This window comes from Bison bison, unplaced genomic scaffold (assembly GCF_000754665.1).
Source record: "Bison bison bison isolate TAMUID 2011002044 unplaced genomic scaffold, Bison_UMD1.0 scf7180017864171, whole genome shotgun sequence".
In the NCBI taxonomy this organism is placed as follows: Eukaryota; Metazoa; Chordata; class Mammalia; order Artiodactyla; family Bovidae; genus Bison; species Bison bison.
This window is the reverse complement of record NW_011494743.1, coordinates 4,338,624-4,362,438: the sequence shown is the minus strand read 5'-3', so window position 1 is coordinate 4,362,438 and position 23,815 is coordinate 4,338,624. Positions and strand designations below refer to the sequence as shown.

General features: G+C 47.9%; 1 protein-coding gene across 3 annotated transcripts in view; it reads right to left on the bottom strand.

Moving 5' to 3' along the window:
- IRAK2 (interleukin-1 receptor-associated kinase 2) overlaps nucleotides 1-23,815 on the bottom strand; it is a 58,218-nt gene that overhangs the window by 23,478 nt on the left and 10,925 nt on the right. For 2 of the 3 annotated variants that reach the window (XM_010842114.1, XM_010842113.1), the window contains exon 2: nucleotides 2,793-2,939. In XM_010842114.1, the coding sequence (XP_010840416.1) occupies nucleotides 2,793-2,939 (147 nt within the window). Of the gene's footprint in view, nucleotides 1-2,792; nucleotides 2,940-22,375; nucleotides 22,559-23,815 lie in introns of all 3 variants that reach the window. The other variant, XM_010842112.1, reaches the window with a different exon arrangement.

The window sequence follows — 23,815 nt, the reverse complement described above, 5'->3', positions numbered from 1 at the left end:
AAGAAAACAGTAATAGTCCATTCTGTGTAGAGTTCTTTTCCAGATTAAAAGATGGCATAAAGCACAAAGACCAGCCCCTGGTATATATGGGGTACCAAGGCTGGTAAAACTACATATAGAATGAGAGCAAATCAGTTCTGATGAACAGCTGATGCCTCTTATAGGTAAGGCTTTGTGACAATTATTTCAGCCGCTCAGTGCCCTTTTATCTGAAATCTAGCTTTGAGTATCTGTTTAAGGAGGTACTGAGAACTTGTCCATGGCTCATCTGCTTGTGTATTTTCCTTCTCCATGTCTCTCCCTACTTCCTCCCTACCTACTGCCAGCGGATCAGGAGATACAGAGGTTAAGATGTGAACTCTGGAACAATTCACATGAGCTGAATCCCACTCCCGCCGCTTGGTCAGCCATAGAGTTTTGACAGGTTATGCCTCCTTCCCTAGCTACCAAGAGCCCTCTGCCCTAGGGTGTCATGCTGATTCAGTGACTGCCAGTAGGCACCGTTCCCACCTGTCAGTCCTCCTCCCCAGCTACCTTTGCCTCCACCTTCTCCACTCCTATGAGAGAAACAGCTGGAACTTTGGGGCCCAATAGAACCTTGGGGTTTTCCCAAGAGAAGACTGGCTTTGGGTTGTTTGAGGAAATTAATGATCACACCCATATTTTCAGCTTGGGCAAAGATGGACAATAGACTTCCTGTCTCTGTCTACAGATAGTTATGGTCCTGACTTGTCTAAGAACATGTCCTTCCAGGTGCCATTCAAGAAAGCAAAGGGTGCGAAGGCTGGCAGAGACACACGGTGCTTGTTTTCACAGCAGCTGAGCTTAGGAACCTCCAAAGAAGCTGCTTGTCAGTAATCTTCTCTAGCCTCACCCGCACTCCCCTAGAATCTCCCTATTTTATTAGTTTCCTTCCCTTTGGCTACCAACCACTGTCAAATGAGCTTTAGGACCATATCCCCTTATCTTTAATCACTGATCAGAGTTCTGCCCTTAACAAAAAAACTCTTTAGCTGTAGGAAATAATTCAGACTACTTGGACTACAATTAACTTTTCAGACTCAACCTAGCTGGGGTGTCTGGAACATTCCTAAGATCAGCTAATGCTTAATGAGCATCTACATGGTGGTAACCCCAAGGTGTATAATTACTTCCCACACAGGATGATATGGTTTCTATTATTATGCCCATTTCTTAGATGAAGAAAATGAGGTACAGAGAGGCTAAAGTAGTCAGTCTCCTGATAGTGAGGACAGACCTGGGATTCAAATATAAGTCTGCCAGATGCAAAAGCCCATGCCTGCTCCTCTCAGCCGACACTGACCCTGGCTTCGGGGGCCACATCAATGACTTTGGGAGGTTTCGTGGATTTGGTGTCTCCGGCTCTCTACTCAGGAGACTGCAGAAAAACAGAAGGTGGGTGGGACTCCGGGGGAGACGTGGGAAAGATGGCATGAAGAACGGGTCCCCTGGGGAAGTCACCTGCTGGCTGAGTCCTTCCCCAGGGGACAAGGAGGTGGAGACAACTGAAGCGGGCTGAGAAGCTTTGGGTCAGTGGTGTGTGTAGTGGCTGGGGACATGAGCGTTCAAATCACATGGCTCAGATGCTACTTCCTACCCACATGATCTTGAGCAAGTCACTTTCACGCTCCATACTCAAACTCCACAGAACAAAGCAGCAGATCTCTACCAGGCAGAGGGGAGGACGGCTATGGGGCAGGCAGCGCCCCTTGGCAACCCCCAACATGGCTGCAAGGGCCAGGGGCCTGAGGATGGCAGATGAAGAGGTCAGTAGGCTCCCTGCCCGGAGCCTGTGCTGGGTCTTGGGGAACCAAAGGTAAAATACCTGGGCCCATAGCATATGAACATGATAGGCTATAGGAAATAATTCAGACTACTTGGCCTAGAATTAACTTTCCAGACTCAACCTAGCTGGGGTGCTTGGAATGTTCCTAAGATCAGCTAACGTTTAATAAGCATTTACATGGTGGCAACTCCAAGGTATATGATTCCTTACCACACATGATGAAAACCTCTCTGTGCTTCAGTTTCCTCATCTGTGAAATGGGGAGAAAAATAATACCAAACTCCTACAGTCAGTTGAAGGTTAAAAAGGTCAACATCTTTGAAGGATAAATTTAGAACAGTGTGTAACACATACAAAGCCCTCTGTTACTGAGTTTCTTTTTCCTTTTTACAAAAATGCAGGACTTCCCAGGTGCTCTGCCAATTCAGGGTTCAACCCCTGGTTGGGGAGCTAAGATCCCACATGCTGTGCAGTGAGGCCAAACAAAAAAAAAAAAGGTAATAGATGGCATATATCCTTCTGTCATCTGACATTTTTAACCTCAGCGTATCACGAGCATATTTCCACGTGTATATACATGTGCTCTGTTGTGCTTAGTTGCTCAGTCATGTCCAATTCTTTGCAACCCTATGGACAGTGGCCCACAAGGCTCCTCTGTCCATGGGAATTCTCTAGGCAAGAATACTGGAGTGGGTTGCCATGCCCTCCTCCAGGGGATCTTCCTAAGTCAAGGATCAAACCCAGGTCCCCCACGTTGCAAGCAGGTTCTTTACCATCTGAGCCACCAGGGAAGCCCGTGTATATTCATCCCTATGTCACTGTTAGCAGGATTTTACTGTTACCGCCATCTGTGATTAATTTGGCCACCCACACTCGTTGTTTCCATTTTTTTGCTATTATACTCTGAGCTAAATATCCTCATAGATAAAACAGTTCCTTAAATAAATCTCCTTTAAATTAAAAAATTAAGTTTAATTAAAACTACCTGAGCCTGGAAAGGTGGGTGGCCTCACAGGCTGCCCCGTTTCTTGCTTATCCTCAGTGTTTCTTACAGAAGCTGCCAAAGGCTTTCCTGGCTTCACAGTGTCCGAGAAGTCTGGGATGGAAGACTTGACTTCAAGAACTGGTTTCCCTGAAATGAGGTAGGAAGAAAGAAAGCTATTATCATTCAGTGAAGTGGGTTAGCCATCGAGAGGTTGGATGGAGAAATCTAGAGACTTGGTTCAGAGTCTGGGCTTGGCTTCAGATTCATGTGCCCCCGAAAGTTGTTTCCCTCTCTGGGCCTTGGCCTCCCCGCGTGTAATGTATAGCGCTTGGACCCGACAATCTCTGCGACCGTCCAGCTCAGGCACTCTGAGTCAGACCCACCTGACTTCCAATCCTACCAGCTGTGTGACCTTTGATAAGTCACTTTCCTTCTCTCTCCGAGCCTGTTTCCTCACCTATGAGACAGAAGTGATAGTCATGATAACATCTGCTTGCTTCCCTCACAGGGCTGTCAGGAAGAGGGAATGAGAACGCATACATGAAAGGGCTCTGTAGACCATGAGGTTCCCTGAACACATCGGGGAACCGCTGAGTCCCTAGTTGAGCCCCTAAGTATAAAAGTACTGCCCGTCTTCCAGCTTCCCCTTCCATGAGCAGTGCAGACACGTGCATCGTTCCCTGTTTTAGAGATGGGAAGCCTGAAAATAGCAGCCACGTCAACTGCGAGCCATGACGTCTGGTCAGCCCCAGTTCTGCAAGCATGAAATCCTCCCAAGGTCCTTCAGTGCATCCTGCTGGAGATGAAGACTCTGAGGCCTGAGCAGGTTAAGTGGCTTGTCGGACATCACACAGCCTGAGTAGGCAGGACCGGCTAAAGGAGCCTGGGTGGAGGTCAGCTGCCTTTTGAGAGTAATCACTTCCTCTCTGCAGTGATTTGGGAAACCCCAATGGTGCTGGAGGGTGTGTTTCCACCAGCTTCCACAGAGCCTGCTCCTAAGAACCGGCTTCCTCTCCCCTCCCCCAGCACTGCCGTCCTCTCAGGTTGGTCCGGCCTCCAGCTCCAGTGGCCTCCAGAGCCCTCCCCAGGTCTCATCTTACTGAGACACCTTCCTGGCCCCGCCACTTCCCTGCTTAGAGCCCATCTGACTCCCCACTTACAGGATAAAACACACACTCCGCACATGAACCCTCTGACACCCCCCACCCCCCACTGCCTCCCAGACCAAATCCTAATTCTACAGCCCTGCGTTCAAGGCCCTTCACCTCCTGGTGGTGAGAGGTGGACCCATATGTTTTTGAGAACCAAAAAAACAGAGCGCCCCAAAGTGTGGGGAAGACTGGCCACTCGCTCGTTCTCACATGGGCAGCGGGTGGGGCTTCAACGAAACACCTCCAGCCTTTGGGTCTGCAGGAGCATTTATTCCAACAGGTAAACTGTGTCTTGGGGCTCCCCAGGGCGGCTCAGCGATAAAGAGTCTGCCTGCCAATGCAGGAGACTCAGGTTTGATCCCTGGGTCTGGAAGATCCCCTGGCGGAGGAAATGGCAACCCACTCCAGTATTCTTGCCTAGGAGAATTCCATGGATAGAGAATTCTAGGCTAGGCTACAGTCCATGGTGTCGCAAAGAATCTGACATGACTGAGCAGGCACACAAACTGTGTCTCTCTATAAATAAAACCAATCATTGCTACGGAACCAAACTTCTCACACAGGCGCTCTGGGACTAGAACAATAATAATGCCTAAATTCACGGCACTGCACACGGAAGGCCGTGCAGATTTATCTGATGTTCTCAACCATCTCTGGTGGCTGACAGCTATCTCTGCCTTTTACTTTTGAGCATATTGAGGCTCAGATGGGTGAAATGGTTTGTTCCCAGCCAAAGAGCTGATGGATTCAAACCTGGGGCTGGTTTCACTGTTATTTACCCAGCAAGGACAGAACCACTCAAATGCACTGTCCTTAGCACTCCTGTTCCCCTCTACAGGTGGCTCGGCTCTGGCGTGGCCCCACCGGAGGAAAAGCAGGACAAAGGGAACAGCTTGCGAGCAAGTGAGGAAAGGCCAGAGGGAATGCACAAAAGTATCCCGAAGGCCGAATGAGGGATAACGGGTGACTTTTTCCTTGTTTCCTTTACTGTCACTGACATACTATTCCTTTAAATGGAACTTTCTTATAAGATGGGCTTCCCAGTTAGCTTAGCTGGTAAAGAATCCACCTGCAATGCAGGAGACTCCAGTTCAATTCCTGGTCAGGAAGGTCCCCTGGAGAAGGGATAAGCCACCCATTCCAGTATTCATGGGATTCCCTAGTAGCTTAGATGGTAAAGAATCCGTCTGCAATGCAAGAGACTTGGGTTTGATCCCTGGGTTGGGAAGGCCCACAGGAGGAGGCCATGGCAACCCACTCCAATATTCTTGCCTGGAGAATCACCATGGATGGAGGAGCCCGGCAGACTACAGTACATGGGGTCACAAAAAGTTGAACACGACTGAGAAACTAAGCACAGCACAGCATCTTATAAGATATCTTTTATCTTATAAAGAAGTAGCAGAGCTTAGCTGCTCAGAGTCCAGGTTTTGGCAGGGACACCAGTTTCATCACCTCCCAGCTGTGTTGGCTTTGGACAACTTCCACGAGACTAAGAGGAATCAGCACACGTTAACTGATTAGCTCAAAACATGGGAACTTCATTGGTGGTGGTGGTGGTATCATATTTTTAAAATAGTGGGTTATCTCTTTTCTTAAAAAAAAATACTTAGCTGTGCTGGGGCTCAGTTGCGTCATGTGGGATCTTCAATTTTTGTCGTGGCATGCAGGATTTTAGTTATAGCACATGGGATCCCTGACCAGGGATTGAACCCGGGCCCTGTGCGTTGGGAGCATGGAGTCCCAGCCACTGGACCACCAAGGAAGTCCCACAGGTTATCTCTTAAGCAGCCCACATATTGGGTGTAAAGAATGTAGGCTGGAGTCTTTTTGTTTTCATTTAACCTAACTCTGAATCATTTACAATTTTTTGTTGTTGTTTTACTGCATTTGTTTTTTTAAGTTGTGGTAAAATACATAAAACGTAAAATTTATCATCTTAATAATTTTACAGTTCAGTGGCATTAACTGCATTTACACTAGACACCGCTAGAGAGAAGCCAGCATGCCTGCGATGAAGGGCCAGCATGCCGCAATTAAGACTCGACACGGCCAAATAAATAAATAAATATTATTTAAAAAAAGAAAAGTGCATTTACACTGCTGTCCAACCATCACCATCATCCATCCAAAACTTTTTCATCTTCCCAAACTGAATTGCCCTATTCCCAAACTGAAATTCACGCCACCCCATAGGGGGGCCCCAGAGGTCACACACTTCATTTCTCCCCACCTGGGGTCCTCAGGCACCACGCTGCCCCCACGCCAATCCCATCAGGGAGAGGCCCTTCTGGCCCGACTGTGATCCCAGAAGCGAGGTTCCTCCCCAAGGGCAGCCCTGCCAGCAGGATTCACGGATTCCCACGTCTTTGCTCGTGTCATATACTGCTTTCCTCAGGTGCTGGGTGACAGTTTCTTGTAGAGAGTGACAACAGGGACAGTCACCAATAGTGAACACTGATTCCTGGGAAGATATGGAGCAGAAGCGAACAGCCTAGGAAGAAGGGGCCCCCGGGCCTCTCAGAGCCCTCTTTTCCCCTCTCTGGCCTGAGGAGATGGCCCCTTGGCACACCCCACTCTCCACCAACTGCCTCGTGTGGGTCTCGTATTTCTCAAAGGGCCACGTCCAAGCCGTCCTCATGACAACATCTATGTATGAAGCACAGGGCCAGAGGTGGCTCTTCTGTGGCTCCAGTTCCCCTTGCACTGGGCCAGTCGGGCCTGCTGGTGAAGGGGATCCCAGACAGCCCACCACAGCAGGAGATGCTCCTGAATATATCAGCTTCTAAAGGTCCCACCTGCACCCCAACTGGCACCTTCCCCCATCCGAGGCCTGGCTGAGCCTGTTTCGTCATCAGTCAAATGGGAGTGAAGGTGGCCATCCCGGCCTGACCTCACTTCAGTGACTTATCCCTTTCCCCTTTCCCTTTCTGCACAGATCTTTGCCTCTCGGTCAAGATCTATTTGGTAGGAACATCAAGGCCACCCACCCACCAGTGGCTGACCTCTCTGGCCTCCACCCTCAGGAACAGAAACGGCTTCGTTACATTGTCACCCTAAGGAGAGTGTGCAGTGACATGCGGGAGCCTACAGCTGGCACTGTGCTCTGTGCAAACGTGTGGGACTGGGGAGGGAACAGTCCTGTGGCACCCAGCGGGGGCTCCAGCCTGAAACTGAACTCGTCAGAGCATTTCAGCTAAAGTCCACTCGAGTCCCACCTAGTCACACACAAGGGCATAGAGGACAGCTGACGGAGCCCAGCTTCAGGCCTGCGGTAGCAATCAAATTGAGAAGCTTGTTTCCTGTGAAACCCCCGTCTCAGCACTCTGGGTTTTCAGATGGTTTTGAGATGCAGACATGACATGACATGTCATAAACATGACATATCTTCAGTTTGACTCTTGGGTTGCTGGTGTCCGATCTGAATTGGAAGGTGCAGGGCACGCTTTTGCTTGTCTCTTTTCCTACCATCAAACCCATGAGTGGGAGAAACTGTGGCTTTTCCCCTCTTACTGCCTGGAAACTGATCGTGATACCTGAGAGGATACCACGCCCAGTCCTTTGGGCCAGTACATACTGCAGAGTGTCGTTGAAATAAAAATAGAACATCAAAAGCAGGATGGGGCAAAGGAGGACATAACGCTCACACGAAAGGGTCATGATGATCTTTAAATCTCACCAGTTTCCTGTCTGCCAAGACCAAAAAGCGAGTCAGTGACATCATTTATTCCTACGACTGATGTACGGGAGCAGCCTCACACTTCCAGGAGACAACACTCTTTTCTCTGCTGCAATTACATGTTCAAAAAGAGTGCACACAAAAAGTTGATTTTGCTGTATCATGAGAACCAAAAATAGGAATTGTGATCACCGAGTAGAAGTGAGAGGAAGTGTGGGGAAGTTCCCAGAGCCAGCCCCTCTTAGGCTGGATTTTTTAACCTTCTGAGCTTCATTTGCATCTTCTATGGAGTCAGAATCATTATAACCCTTCTATCCCAGGACAATCCCAGGACTCAGTGGAACCAGATATAAAACCAGATACACAGCTGGGCCAGTGATGGGAGAGGGCACAAACTGTGACTCAGTCATTCTCTGTCCTCTCTTGCTGCTCAAAGACACAGAGGAAGAATCTCTGATCCCAATTTAGATTCTCTGAAGGAAGCATCTGGGATGGACAGTTCCAACAGTTTAAACCCTCCAATGGACATGTGCGTCTCAGTGGGCAGTGGCAGGGCCTTGAAGGTGCAGTGGCCGTCGCGCTGAGTATTACAGAAGCCCTGATAGAGGAGAGCTCTGCCCTGCTTCTGTCCGCTGTGTCATTGGCAGCTGGCCTGCTCACACCCAGGAAGACAGGCAACTTGGGGTTCTCCTGTTGAGACCCCTAGAAATGGGAGGAGACGCCAAAGCTCAAAGTAACATCTTTGGTGGCTGTGGATGCCAAGGGGTTGAGGTGTTGGTTCTCAGATCAATTAAATCAGAGTCTGGATGTTTTCAAAAGCTCCCTAGATAAGGCTCAGAACAGTTGGTTTAACCCAGAATGATGAGGATTGAGTTTCCAGCTCCAAGGGGCAGAGGAAGGGTCAGAAAGAAGCGTTTCTCTCCGCTCTCTCCATAGTTCCCAGGGAACAGTGGGTCTGATTCCTTTTTCTCCCTGCTTTGTATTTTTAGGATGTTCCACTCTCTCTAATGAGCCACAGATCACATGTGCTGTGGGGCCCAATAGTGATTTCAGTGAATTCACTCATGCACACCGCAGTTACGCTTGTGGGCAAAGGAAACTCTCCAAGTTTCATCTGACAAGTGGGATGAGGAACTGTGCCATCCGCCCCCAGAGATGATGAAATAAGTAAGTGCTCAATAGTTATAAGCTACTATTGTAATTTACTATTGTTATGCTCATCTCCCCCGAGTTTAGGTCAGGCGTTTTTTCCTCCTGTGTTTTCCTGTATGTGTAACCTATTGAATTCAGATGACAGCTCTGGGGGGAAAGGCCGGTTGCTATCTCTAGGTAATACTTCAGTAAAGTGAAACCTGACATAGTTCTCTTACTTATATTTTGTTTATGGAGGCCCCACTTCCTTTGGTCGAAAGGCTTACACATGCTGGGTCCTTGGCAGAGGGCCCTGTGATCTTCTCGCAGGGGCCAGCAATTCGGGAACATTTGATACAGTGGCAAACCCTGGAGCCACATGCTTGAGCAAAGGGCACTCCAGCTGCCGGCAAGGTATTTCCCCGATGAGCAAGTCTGGAATTTCCCCCACTCTTCACAGCCCTCGGCTGAGGGGTGCTACCTCAAGGTAAACTGTGATGTAGTATTTATATATTTGTCTTTATTTTTTGTGTTTATTCTGACTCATGTTGCTTAAAGGGATCCCTTTGAGAGCAAATAAAAGTGATTCAGCCCCCAAGTGAAGAACCCAGGTGCCAGCTGGCCACAGCAGGACAAACAGAACTTTCTAGACCCTCTCTTTTCCTTTTCCTTTCCCTCCCTGTGCATCCAAAGTCCATACACACACACCCCTAGAAACTCCCAGCTCAAGCTAGACGTGAAGTTAGGCAAGTCAGAGAGCATGACCTGTCTTCCCAATCACCCTATCTAGGATCCTCCATTGGAACTGTCCCCCAGCTGCTAAAATGACTCATCCATCCTCATTCACTTACTCATTGTGTTAGGGACAGGGGATGCCAACCGTTATCAAAACCCACATGATAGTTCAAAGATATCTAATTATAAACTGGGAGGAATTCTGAGCTGAAAACAAGCTGGAGGAAGGGATGGGTACCTGACACTTACTTACATGGGGTGTCCAGGGTAGGCTTCTGTGGACAGGTGCCGTTTAAGTCGAGACTCAGAAGATGAGAGGGATGAACCACGGAAAGAATACAAGGGAGTTGGGGGGTGGGGGTGGGCACGGACCAGCATTGTAAAGAGAAGGAACAGCATGTGCAAAAATCCTGAGGCAGAAGATAGTTCGGTCTATCTCCTAAAATGAAAGACAACCCTACTGGTTGAACTGAATGAATGGGAGGGTGGGGGGAGTAGCCAAGATGAGCTGAGAGAATTGGGCGAGGGTTAGACCCTGTGAGACCGCATGGGCCACAGTGAGGTGGAATCTTGTAAAAAACCCCTTGAACTGAGGTACCCTAGAGCTGAGACGGTGCTTACCAAACAGTCATTTGCTCCCCTCAGACCCCAGCCTCTCTAGCAATTAGGCTGAGGGCACTGACTGGTTCTGGCCAATAGGTGTTAAGTGGAAATGCCATTGTCACTTCCCTGATAAAGCAAGCCTCGTCCATTCGTCTCTTTCCCTCTACAGTGACTGTGGAAACCATGCATTCCTGATGGCCTACCAAGTGCCAGAAGGCAGGAGGCAGCCCTAGACTCTGAGAAATCAATCTTTGCTACATTGAACAACCAAGATTTCCAGGTTTATCTGTGACTGCAATACCACAGCCCATCCTGATTAATAGGCAACCTCAACATGTGTCTAATGCTCGTAACCCAGAGGAGCTGCTTTCCACAGCGTGGCATAGAGCAGGAGCTCAGTAAACCGCGGCTCCTCTCCCTCCAGCTCCCACTCGTCCTCTCTGAAAACCTGGGGACTGGTTGAAAGGCACCACATGTGCCCCTCTGTCCACGCTCACACGGACTCCCAAGAAACCTACAGTGCTCAAAGCTTCGCTCTTTTCCAGTGGAATCACTAATGTGTGGAAGGAGGGTCAGGAGACCATGCTAAGTCACACAGCAAGGATGTTCAGAAAGCCTAGTGCCACTTATGTTCTGAAGCTTCCCTGTTTATGAGACAATCAGACAGGACAATGTCTACGCCTGTTTTTCAGAGGGGAAAGTGAGACTTGATGCCCTCTGGTGATGTCCCCCAGCAGGGTTAAGGTCAAGCAGACCTGCATCCCTTCCCTGCCCATTGCTTACTCGCTGTGTGGCTTTGGGTGACTTACTTAATCCCTGCGTCTCAGTTTCCTCATCCATGAAATGAGAATAGCAAGATCTGTGAGGTAATATACTTGCCCAGCACATCAGGTGCTAAATACAAGTTATAACTAGCACTCAGGTAACATGACTCCTGGCTGGGATGTGGTGGGAGTGGGCAGGGGGGCTCTTGGTCCAGTGCAGTGCCACCACCAGGGGCAAGTCTCCTGGGGTCCTAGGACCTGAGTCCTTCCCACATTTTGTTGTTCCCTAGTGGTAGGAAAGGAGCGGGTGTTGGGGAAATCTCCAGGAGAATACACACACCAGCCCTGTCTGGTCCTTGCAACTGCTCAGCCTCTTTGGGAGAGAAAGGGTTTGTTCTCTTCCATTTCACTTTAGGAATCTGGACAACAGACAGAAACTCCCCACCCAGCGAGAGCCCAGCTCCAGGAAGGAAATGACTTTGGCTGAGCCACCAAACAAAAGTTAGAAACTGTGAAGGTTGCTCAACTAAGAAAAGACCGTGTGAAAATTGGGAAACTTGAAAGAACAAACTCCCAGGAAGATGACAGCAGCAGATGGAAAGAAGAAGCCTGCTTCACCTCCCTTGGAGTCCCTTCAGGTTCCAGAAGCTTCCTGCTCTCCTATTCAGCTGACACCTGGAACCTCAGAGGCCCCTGTTCCCCACCATGGCCAGAGCAGTGGGGATACTCCCTCCCAAACCTTCCCTTCACTCCCGATGAAAGCAGACCTGACCACGGCCAAGCATTGCTCCTTTCCACCACCAGGCCTTTGCACACACTGTTCCCTCTGCCTGCAAATGCCTGTGTGGTTGGCCAACCCGTCCTTTGAGTGGAGACTCAAGTTTCAGTTCCTCAGGGAAGCTTCCCCAGATGAAATAAAAACTTCCCCTCTCCCACCCTCCTACCTACCTACCTACATTTCTCCTTTGAGCACTCCTGCTGCGGCTGGGTACCCATCTCTATGCCAGCATCCTGTTCATATCCAGCTCTCAACTAAACTGCAAACTCCTTCAGGTCGGAGATCTAGTCTGTGTTTTCACTGCTGTGTCCTTGACACCTAGCACATGGTGGGCACTTGATAACATGCCTCAGTTCACTGCTGACTCTCTTCTCCAGATTCTGTGTATCTAACTCCCTATGAGGAAGAACAAGGGAGAGTTTCACCTCACAGGTCAGGCATAGCTGGTTTCATGCCTTCATGCTCAGAGCTAGAGCCATCAGACTACTGCTGTTGGCGGGTTCAGCTCCCATGCCCACCTTAGTGGCATTTCATCAGCTCCGAAGCTCAGCTGCAATGACAACCAACCTACCTCTGGCGGGAAGCCACAGCTCTGATACTTTGGCCTCTGCCTTGATTCCAGCTCCTGAGACCCCCAGATGCCAGCACACAGCCCTCTCCCTAAGCCTGGTGGTCAGGAAAAGTCCCCATCAGGAGAAGGATGCTCAGGTTTTAAGCCCCAGGGTGATGGTTGAACCTAGGTCCCAGGGTCAGACTCTTCTGATGCTGGCCTGACCATGTGAATGCCGCCCCTGATGCCCCAGGTTCTCCATCATGAGGCCCCCCTGGGATGCCCAACAACTGCACCATGGCCACCATTTACTAGAGCAGTGACTCCCACAGTGTACTGATTCCGTGGGAATATTAATAAGTATCAAATGAAAAGAGGGCTCCCGTAGTCAAATGTAAATGGAAAATACTGGCCTAAATAGGTTCCTTTGCTACAGAACTTATCAGAGCCTTAAAACATTGGTGTGTATCTTAGGGGGCACTGATAAAGCATACAGATTGCCCAAGGTTATTTTTTCATGAACCCTTTGTTTGTAGGGGGTAACTTGCTGGAGCACACGGGCACGTGATTTGGGAAATGCTACTCTAAGCCATGAGTCACCCTGGGGATATCCTATGCATACGGTACTTTCCCCATCACAAAAAGACATTTTTCAACGCAATACAAAGGCCCCATTCCTCTTCCTATCTTGACTCAGAGACTGGGGCTTCACTTAAGACCCTGCTCTTCCCTGTGGGCTCAGAAGAGCCTGGATGTGAAGACATCCATGGAAAGTCACTTTATGTCTGGTCTCTGCCAGAAGTCAGGAGGTGAAAGTGGAGAGGGGAGAGTAATAAAGGGCAAGGTAAAGTCACTTCATCTCACAAAGTGAACCATCAAGAGGTACTGCCTAGGCACTGCCCTGGTGGTCCAGTGGTTAAGAAGATTTGATTCCTGGTAAGGGAGCTAAAATCCCTCTTGGCCAAAAAACCAAAACAGAAAATAAGTTGTAACAAATTCAATGAAGACTTTAAAAATGGTCCACATCAAAAGATATCTTGAAAAAAAGGGGGGGGACACTGTCTAGAGCTGATGGAAAATTCATTAAATATGTAATGATATTCGTTAAAAGTTAGAACAACAACCTACAGACTATAGAGGAACTAAAAATCCATCTACAGATTACAGAGGATATAAATGTATTGCTGTAAATGTATTTGGAGGAACGGGGAGAAGAGGTGTGTATGTGGCCGGCCAAAATCTTGGCCTTCTCTGCCCACCAAAGTTAAATAAAAAATACGGAGACAGAGTTTGGAGGAAATAGAAAGATGGTTTTTATTCTCAGCCAGTAGACAGGGGAACATAGTAGGCTCACGCCCCCAGAACTGCGTCCCTCCTCCACGAGGAGTCTAGGGACTTCTATAAGGCAAGGGCTTGCAGTCATGATGGTGATGAGGAGCAAAGGTGATAGGGTCTTGATTTCTTCCTCTCGAGTTGTTTCAAAGACAGTCATAAACTGGCACTGGTAATCCAATAATTGAGTCTGAGAGTTGGGGGGCTCTGCGGCCCTCTTTTTGATGTGTAACTACAAGGGGAAGGGTGTTGAAAGGGTAAACACCAGATAGGGGATGTATTTAGCATAGAGTCAAAGAAGAAAATGTGCACTGTAGCTCCTGCAGAGTTAAGGGGCACAAAAGCAAACTTAGTTACTGACATGCAAAATTAAGATCAGTAGACCTTGGAAGAAAAGTTATGACTAACCTAGATAGCATATTGAAAAGCAGACACATTACTTTGCCAACAAAGGTCCGTCTAGTCAAGGCTATGGTTTTTCCAGTGGTCATATATGAATGTGAGAGTTGGACTGTGAAGAGAGCTGAGCACCAAAGAATTGATGCTTTTGAACTGTGGTGTTGGAGAAGACTCTTGAGAGTCCCTTGGACTGCAAGGAGATCCAACCAGTCCATTCTGAAGGAGATCAGCCCTGGGATTTCTTTGGAAGGAATGATGCTGAAGCTTAAACTCCAGTACTTTGGCCAACTCATGGGAAGAGTTGACTCATTGTTGGAAAAGACTCTGATGCTGGGAGGGGTTGGGGGCAGGAGGAGAAGGGGACGACAGAGGATGAGATGGCTGGATGGCATCACTGACTCGATGGACGTGAGTCTGAGTGAACTCCGGGAGTTGGTGATGGACAGGGAGGCCTGGCATGCTGCAATTCATGGGGTTGCAAAGAGTCAGACACGACTGAGTGACTGAACTGAACTGAACTGAGACTAAAAAAAACAAGGAATGCTCAGGCCTGCTCACTGATTTTTATCTTTATCTTCTTTGTTCCCAGAAAAGGGAAAAAGAAAAACTCATACCTCTTTTTTCCTTTTTACTGCAACATGTAGAGCCAAATTCTCTTCTAGGAAGTTAATGGATAATATTTAAATTGATATATATGAAAAGAACAGGATAAGCACATTATTTAGAGATAGTGCAAATGTGGTGAGAATATCCATTCCCCTTGTCTTCCTACATTCTAGTTTTAGCTACATTCTAGAATGTCGGGATGTTTTGACATGTAGGAATGAGTTCCTACATTCTAGTTTTAGAAGTTTTAGCTAGACAGACAGCTGCCTGGATAAAAACTACATTTTTAAGCTACATTCAGACTTCCCTTGCAGCTAATTATGGTCATGTGACTAGGTTCTAGTTAATAGAACTTAATGAAGAAATGGGAATACCAGCCTACCTGACCTGCCTCTTGAGAAATCTGTATGCAGTTCAGGAAGAAACAGTTTGAACTAGACATGGAACAACAGACTGGTTCCAAATAGAAAAAGGAGTATGTCAAGGCTATATATCGTCACCCTGCTTATTTAACTTACATGCAGAGTACATCATGAGAAATGCTGGGTTGGATGAAGCACAAGCTGGAATCAAGATTGCCGGGAGAAATATCAATAACCTCAGATATGCAGATGACACCACCCTTATGGCAGAAAGTGAAGAAGAACTAAAGAGCCTCTTGATGAAAGTGGAAGAGGAGAGTGAAAAAGTTGGCTTAAAACTCAGCATTCAGAAAACGAAGATCATGGCATCCGGTCCCATCACTTCATGGCAAATAGATGGGGAAACAGTGGAAACAGTGGCAGACTTTATTTTTGGGGCTCCAAAATCACTGCAGATGATGACTGCAGCCATGAAATTAAAAGACACTCCTTGGAAGGAAAGTTACGACCAACCTAGACAGCATATTAAAAAGCAAAGACACTACTTTGCCAACAAAGGTTTGTTTAGTCAAGGCTATGGTTTTTCCAGTAGTCATGTATGGATGTGAAAGTTGGACTATAAAGAAAATTGAGGGCCGAAGAATTGATGCTTTTGAACTGTGGTGTTGGAGAAGACTCTTGAGAGTCCCTTGGACTGCAAGGAGATCCAACCAGTCCATCCTAAAGGAAATCAGTCCTGAGTGTTCACTGGAAGCACTGATGCTGAAGCTGAAACTCCAATACTTTCACCACCTGATGCGAATGTTAGGTAGGTAGAATAGGGAAAAGGAGTCCAAAATGGCAGTGGCTAGAAGACAAAGAAGGGAAAAGCCCGCGAAAATAGAACAAAAGAAGGTCCGAGGACCAGAGCGAGGACCTCAGGTACAACAAACAACACTCCTGGCTGGCCCAATTTACATAGGACAGGCCCAGGGAGAGATAAACATATAAGAGGAGCCAAAGCTAGGTCTCTCTCTCTCCCTACCACGCTGGGGCGCTCTTCTCCTCGTGTCTTTGGATCGATGTGCCTTCACGCTTCAAAGATGGATTTTCCTGTTATCTTCTAAATAAAATAGAGCTGTAACACTGAGCTGTAACACTGATTTGTCTAAGAGCTATAACATGGTCCATTCGAGACCTGAAAGCTATAACACGGTCTATCCAAGACCTGAGAGCTGTGACACGCTGAGGGGGCTTTAATGTCTGTCACTCCAAGTCTTTGTTGTGATGAGACAAAGAACCGAGGAACATACACACGAGTGGCACGAAGAACTGACTCATTGGAAAAGACCCTGATGCTCGGAAAGATTGAAGGTGGGAGGAGAAGGGGATGACAGAGGATGAGGTGGTTGGGTGGCATCACCGACTCCATGGACATGAGTTTGGGTGAACTCCGGGATGGACAGGGAGGCCTGGCGTGCTGCAGTTCATGGGGTCACAAAGAGTCGGACACAACTGAGCGACTGAACTGAACTGAACTGAATGAAGTGATAAAAGTACCTCTTTCAGCTTAAACCCTTAGAAGGAAAGAAAAGTCCCCACCCCTTTCTGCTGCCTGGAATATGGAAAAGGGAAGAGGAGCTGAAGAGAGTATCTCAAACCACAAGCTGGAAACCACATGTTCAGGATAGCAGGATAAGGTAGAAAAAAACCTTGAATCCCTGACACTGTGGATCCACCCTATCAGCCTTTTTGCCAACACACACACTACTAATGGAGAGAAATCTTCTTTTAGTTTAACTCGTTGTTATTTTGGCCTTTCTTATAGGAGCCAGGGTTTCGCTGGTACCTCATCTGGTAAATTATCCGCCTACAATGTAGGAGCCCTGGGTTCAATCCCTGGGTTGGGAAGATCCCCTGGAGGAGGGCATGGCAACTCACTCCAGCATTCTTGCCTGAAGAATCCCCATGGACAGAGGAGCCTGGCGGGCTACAGGCCATAAGGTCTCAAAGAGTCGGAAACGACTGAATGGCTAAGCACAAAACATAGGAGTCAGATCAATATAATAATGTTAGAGGTGGCAAGTACCCAGGTATGGCAGGCTGGAAAGCTGATTACTCTCCTCATACCAAAGCAAAACTGTCACCTGTGATCCTCGGAAGGCAGTCCATGTGCTAAGCAATCCCGTAACTCTAAATGGAGAAGCTGAAAATGTTCTGAGGGTTGGTGTATGTGGCTTCTTTTTCAAGAGACCTCCAACAAAGGCAGAAGAACTCCTGTGGAGCCAGACCATGTTAAAGCGGAGATGAAAATGATGATGCGGCCTGCAGTAGAAAATCCAAGTTGACCAAGAACCACGTCCCCTGTCAGGGGTCCCAAAGGGAAAGTCCCAGCAGGAGGTGATAGCATGGCCCCAACCTTTCTAATTCACACTTCTCAGTCCACCACTGATCTAATTCTCAGTCCACCACTATCTGCCAGACACAGAGCCCAGAAGCAAGAGTCCAAAGAAGAACACTTCCATCCCATCCAAGTTATTGTTTCAGGTGGCCTCAGGGGAGGCTCCAGGTATGCACCTTAAATTAGGAGGAAGTGGGGGGGTGGGCGAGGTGCAGGCTGAGTACATAGGCCACTAAATAAAAGAGCAAACTTTTCAGGGCTAAGAAGTAAGCTATCTAGGCTGGATCATTAGCTGTGGTTATCACATACACAACTGATTAGAAGCCAAGAGACCAGAAATTTCTAGCATTTTGAGGGAAATGTATTGCCAAAGAAACCACAAGCCTGGTATGACAAAAGCTGGCCATTATTTGACCCCACAGCTTCTCTGAGGCCCCCAAACCACTTCTCCCCAGCAGGAAGAGCGCTATAAAAGCCATGTAGCCCCCTATAAGGGCAGCCTTATCAGAAGTTCCCACTTCTGATGAGACCACAGAGAACAGGAAGCAGGGAAGCTCCACCAATACCTACCCCACCCCTCAAAACAGGGTCAGAAATCAGAGAACCAGGTGCTGGAACAGTAGTTCTTAACTTTATCTACACTGGCAATTGAGGTAAGGCCCAAGAACCTGAATTTCTAACAAGCTCCCAGGGGAAGCTAAGCCTTAGAAGTCTAAGGAATACACTTTAAGAATCACTGGTCAACTAAAAGAACAAGGGGCTGCCAGATGGACCAAGCAAAGGACTCACTCCCCTTGCTGAAAGAGACTCCCTTGGGGAAAGGGTGAGCATGTTGTGTTTGTGGGAAAAAGGATACATACAGATATTAGGGTGGCCCAAAGCAAAGGGCCAAAGGAAGACAGCTGTCCCTCCAACATGTATCCCCTCATCTTCTAGAGTAATAGACACTTTAGTTGTGCACACAGGCTCCCAGCTACAGATCCCATTTCCCAGCTTCCCTTGCAACTACATGTGATCATGTGATCAACCCTGGCCAATGGTCTGTGAAGGGAGGTTACACTGCAATTCCCAGGGGATCGTGCCTTTCTTGTTGGCTGGAAGGCATGTGTGGAGGCACAGTCTTGTTTAAGTCTTATTTAAATCACTGTAGTCTGCCCTTAGTAACAGCAATAAACCTGGGACGCTAATATAGGAAACTACCAAGAAACAGCTAAAGGAGTAAAAAAGGTTGACCCTGGCAAGCAGATTTGCCAGAAAAAGCAATGGTAAGGCTTCTGTACTAGTTTATTCTAATTCTTATAACATTTAATGTCTGACAATTGAATATTAATGGTCTTGGCAATTAAGGCTGAGAAAATATCAAGGAACAGAGACCCACACACTCAGCTCTTTGAAGGACATGATTTCAAGAGACAGGACACACGTGTGGCCCTCCGTGAACCCCACACTCAGCCTTTTGGTTCAGGTACAACCTTTGGAAGGTCTCTGCTAAATACAAATATATTACCTAGAGTCTTAAGTCTCTGAGGCTTTATATGTGGGACTTTTGGTGTCTGGTTCTCAAGTTCTGTTTTAGTCAAACCTAGTCTTAAAGTTATCTGAAAAGTGGTGGGCAGAAGTTAGGTTCTCAAACTGCTATGGGCAGCTGAGCAAGCTCATAAACAATCTTCAGCAAGTGTTAGGTAGTTAGAATAGAAAACAGGAGTCCAAAATGGCGGTGGCTAAAAGACAAGGAAGGGAAAAGCCCGCAAAAATAGAACAAAGGAAGGTCCGAGGACTGGTGTGAAGACCTCAGGAAGAACAAACAGCACTCCTGGCTAAGCCCAATTTGCATAGGGCAGGCCCAGGGGGAGGAAAAAACATAAAAGGAGGAGCCAAAGCGAGCTCTTTCTCTCTCTCTCCCCCGGGAGCTGGTGCGCTTCTCCACTCTCTTCTCTTCGTGTCTTTGGGTTGGCAGCCCTCACACTTCGGGGATGGATCCTCCTGCTATCTTCTAAATGAAATAGAGCTATAACACTGATTTGTCTAAGAGCTATAATACGGTTTGTCCAAGACCCGAGAGCTGTGACACGCCGAGGGCTTTAATGTCCATCGCTCCAAATCTTTGTTGTGATGACACAGAACCGAGGAGAATACACTTGCCTGACACAAAGTAAATGCAAAGCAAGGTTTAACTAATGCTACCATTAGGGCTTCCCAGGTGGCACAGGGGTAAGGAATCCACCTGCCAATGCAAGAGATGCGGGTTCAATCCCTGGGTCAAGAAGATTCCCTGGAGAAGGAAATGACAACCCACTCCAGTATTCTTGCTTTGGAAATCCCACGGACAGAGGAGCCTGGTGGGCTACAGTCCATGGGATGGCACAGAGGCCCACAGGACGCATGGACTAAACAAAAGCAATGTTACAATTAGGGAAGGGAAAACTGATCTAATTGGCTGGAATAACAGAAATTTAATATGCCTCACTCATGCCTTTTGTATTCAATTTCAAAAAGTGACCAAGATTTACGGCACCTTTTTTTTTTTTAATTAAAAAAAAAAACAAACCACAGAAAAACAAAACCCAAAAAAACCCCAAGATACGGAAAGGGGAAGTGTGTTGCCTGAGGACTGAAAGCAATAGTGAAAACACAACCGAAATCCCAAAACAAATGTCTCTTCCTCAGGCAATTTTAATCAGAGCCAAGGACTGGGGAACAGAGGCAGACTCTCACAGTCCTGAGAGGTTACAGGCGGTTGGAACAGGAAAGCAGGGAACTGAGTAAAGTTCTAGGAAGAAAGGCTGACAGATAACTATTACTGTTTCCTGGAAGACCAAACACTGCGTGCAGTGAAGTTCCCATGAGAAAAGCTAAGAATGAGGACTCTGATCCAGACGCGCCTGGGTGTGACCAGACCTGTGCCCTTGGGGAAGGCTCTGAGCCATTCCTGACCTCAGTGTCCTCTTAGTGGGAGAAGGGGCTCCTTAGAGCACCCACCTCGAGGGGGTTCTGGGAGGAACCAAGCTCAGCGCCTGGCACCTCAAAAGTGCCTAGTCAGTGTCAGCTTCAGATGGTCACACTGCAATGAGTGTGTTTCTCTGAATCTGGCATTAAGCTGTGTGTTGACCTCAAATTGTTAAGAATATGTTCAAGATTAGTCAACAGTCAGGTTCTGACGTCAATGGCAAACTGGTGTGTCCAACAAGAGATGTGTCTCAATTCCTCAATTTCCCTAGGCCTCCAGACACCCCTGCAGCATCCCAGTACCCTAAACAGGTGTCCTCTCCAAAGTGGCCTGAGCCGAGGTCCCTCCATTCTGGCTGACCTGACCCAACAACAGCTTTCCTGCTCCACTCTGCAGTCCCCGTTCTCCACAACTCTCTCTTTTTTCCCCTCTCTTTCTCTTTAGCATCCTTGGACAGGCACAAATTTCCTCACCTCTTTTTGATCCCATTTAGAGTTTATCACTAATTCTATCAAAACATGAAAAATGTTTGAAAGCACATCTACTCAACTCAGAGTGTACCACATGTCAGGTTCTGGGGCTGCAGACAAGCCAAAGAGGGATCTGCAAGCAGTTACACAGGACAGGTGTTAGTCACACCAACCACTGTGTGTCTCCACCTATAGGCCACCCTGATAGCTCCTGATTTATCTCTGAGGATGGAAGGCTCTCAGCCCCTACTCCTCCTCCTGGAAGCCCTCCCTGATTCCAGAAGGCAGGTGCTGAACTGAGGTCTGTTGGTTCAGTCAGGTTATTCCCAGCTCAGGGCCCACAGGTCTCCCACAGGCCGGTGGGGCTCTGAATGCCCCGCTGTCTACCTCTCACACCAGCTTTTTGCTAGTTCCTTCAACACCCCTGGGCCTTCACACAGGCTGTTCCCTCTCCCCTGGGTTCTCTTACTCCAACTCCTCTCACAGGTGCCTTCTTTTCACTCCTCCAACTTCACCTCCTCAGATGGGCCTTTCATGACCACCATGTTCTAGAAGGGTCCCCTACTCAGTCACTCCCTCCCTTTATTTTTACTTGTTTTCCTGTCTGCCGTCTCCCCATCACTATGCTCTCCATGAGAACAGAGGACCTGTTGTTTTCCCACCTGTATTCCAGGACCTCGGACAGCACCAGACACTGGGCAGGGGCTCAGTAAGTTCCTGTGAGGCCTGGCCCACTGCCCTACACTGAAAGGGTCTCTTTGGGAACATGGGGCTGGGGGGTCCAGTGTAGATTATCAGGCCCCCCCCCATCCTCCTGCCTCTGCTGAACACTGGCTGAACACCAGGCCCTTGACATATTCTATTTTTTCAGTTTCCCTGACACCCTTCAAGGTAAGGAGGTTATTATTTATTACCTGTTAATATAGTCCCACCATGGCCATATCTGTAGGGGGGCAGTTTGTAACACTGGTACTGAACTCATCAAAACTTAAAATATACAAACTTTCAACACAGCCATTCCAATGTTGGGAAAATCATCCCACAACTAGATTCACATGTGTGCAAATGCGGTGTGTGTCCCAACACTGTATACAATAGGCAACTGCTAGAAGCAGCCTGAACACCCATCAATAAATCGCCATACAGTATGTCATAGGAATACAATGTCACTGCTGGCAAAAGATCTCAATATGAAACAGCCTGGAAGATCAACTGCCAGGTGAAAACAAAGGGGCCGTCTGAGTGCATGGTCTTCTCTCTGCCATTTGTATTAAAAGCATTGCAGATACATATAAACATTTGCCTAGAAAATTTCTGGGAAAACAGACAAGAAATTGTAACTAGTGGTTACTTCTTGGGATGCCAAATTGGGAAACAGGATGAGGATATAAATAATTTTTACTGCCGACTTTCTTGAATTGTTATGTTATAGCTATTTTTAAATTTCTATTTATTTTTGCAACAGAGAACCAACATTTAAAAGATGACATTTAAAAGAGACTGACAATCAAAAAAATCAATAAAATAAAATCTCTCTCCAACTCCTGCTTCCCTGGCTGCACCATTCCTCTCCCTGGGGGTGACCACTGTTATTAATTTCTTACTTGGGTGGTAAGAAATGTCTTTAAGATCAGGAAAGCTTTTAAGGCCAGAAAGTGCAGTTCCTGCTGGCTGTGAGGGGACTGTGGGGACTCACAGTTGAGGATGATCTGGGCGGCGCGGTAGAGCTCCAGGTGGCACAGGAGGTCCAACAGCTGCTGGACGGTGGCCTGCCGCATGCCCCACCACCACAGTAGCTCTCGTGTGATGCTCACACCCTGGGCCCGCTCCATGGACTTGATCTTCCGCAGCTGGGTCAGGTCTGTGATCACGTAGGAGGCTGGAAGGTGAGCAGGAAAAAATGCTTAAGAGTCAGAAGGGCAGTCCCTCCACCAGAGGGACCCCATGCTGGCCCGGCTCTGTCCATCACAAAGCCACCTGCCCCTCACTCTACCTGAAATTCCACCATGAGTTGGGCTCCACCGGCAGCCCAAGTCATTCAACACCACCAGGACCAGCATGCTCACACTTGAATGTAAATGTCACCCTGGGCAGCCATGCAAGACTTAGGAGAAAAACCACTGGACAAGAGGGTCAGGGGCCTTGAGCTTTAGCTGCTTATTTGCTATGGGCAAGACACTTGCCCAGGGGGATGGGAGCCTCGGTTTCCTCAAGTGTAACAGAAGGTGAAAGAACTTTGTCTTTCTTCCCTTCCAAACAGAAGCCCCATGTAGGCACTGTTAGAGCCTCAGGACAGAGAAGAAGGCCCGGCACAGAGTGGGGGCAGGGCCAGGACCAAAGTGAGGCCGTGGAGGCAGCCAGGGGGCAAACGTTAAGGAAGTGCTCACTCTCGGGGCTGGTCCTGCCCCTGAAGCAGCTGGAGAGTAGATGCCGCCTATAGTTTTGCCCTGGGCATCTCATTCTCGTCACCTCTAAGTCCCAGCCCTGGCAGGGAGAACTGAATGAATCAATCAAATGAATCCACAGCCCGCCATCCTCATAAAACTGTTACAAGGAGCAAGAGAGCCATGGATCTAAAAAGCACTCTGCCAACTCTGAAGCAGTGTACAATGTACAGGGGGCTACTGTCTACAATGGGCTTCCCTGGTGGCTCAGCAGTAAAAAATTCACCTGCAATGCAGGAGATGCAGAAGACTTGGGTTAGATCCCTGACTTGGGAAGAGCCCCTGGAGGAGGGCTTGCCAACCAACTCCAGTACTCTTGCCTGGGAAATCCTATGCACAGAGGAGCCTGGCAGGCCGGAAAGAGATGGACATGACTGAAGTCAAGTGGGCCTTAGAAAGCATCACTACAAACAAAGCTAGTGGAGGTGACAGAATTCCAGTTGAGCTATTTCAAATCCTGAAAGATGATGCTGTGAAAGTGCTGCATTCAATATGCCAGCAAATTTGGAAAACTCAACAGTGGCCACAGGACTGGAAAAGGTCAGTTTTTATTCCAATCCCAAAGAAAGGCAATGTCAAAGAATGCTCAAACTACCGCACAATTGCAGTCATCTCACATGCTAGTAAAGTAATGCTCAAAATTCTCCAAGCCAGGCTTCAGCAATACGTGAACCGTGAACTTTGAGATGTTC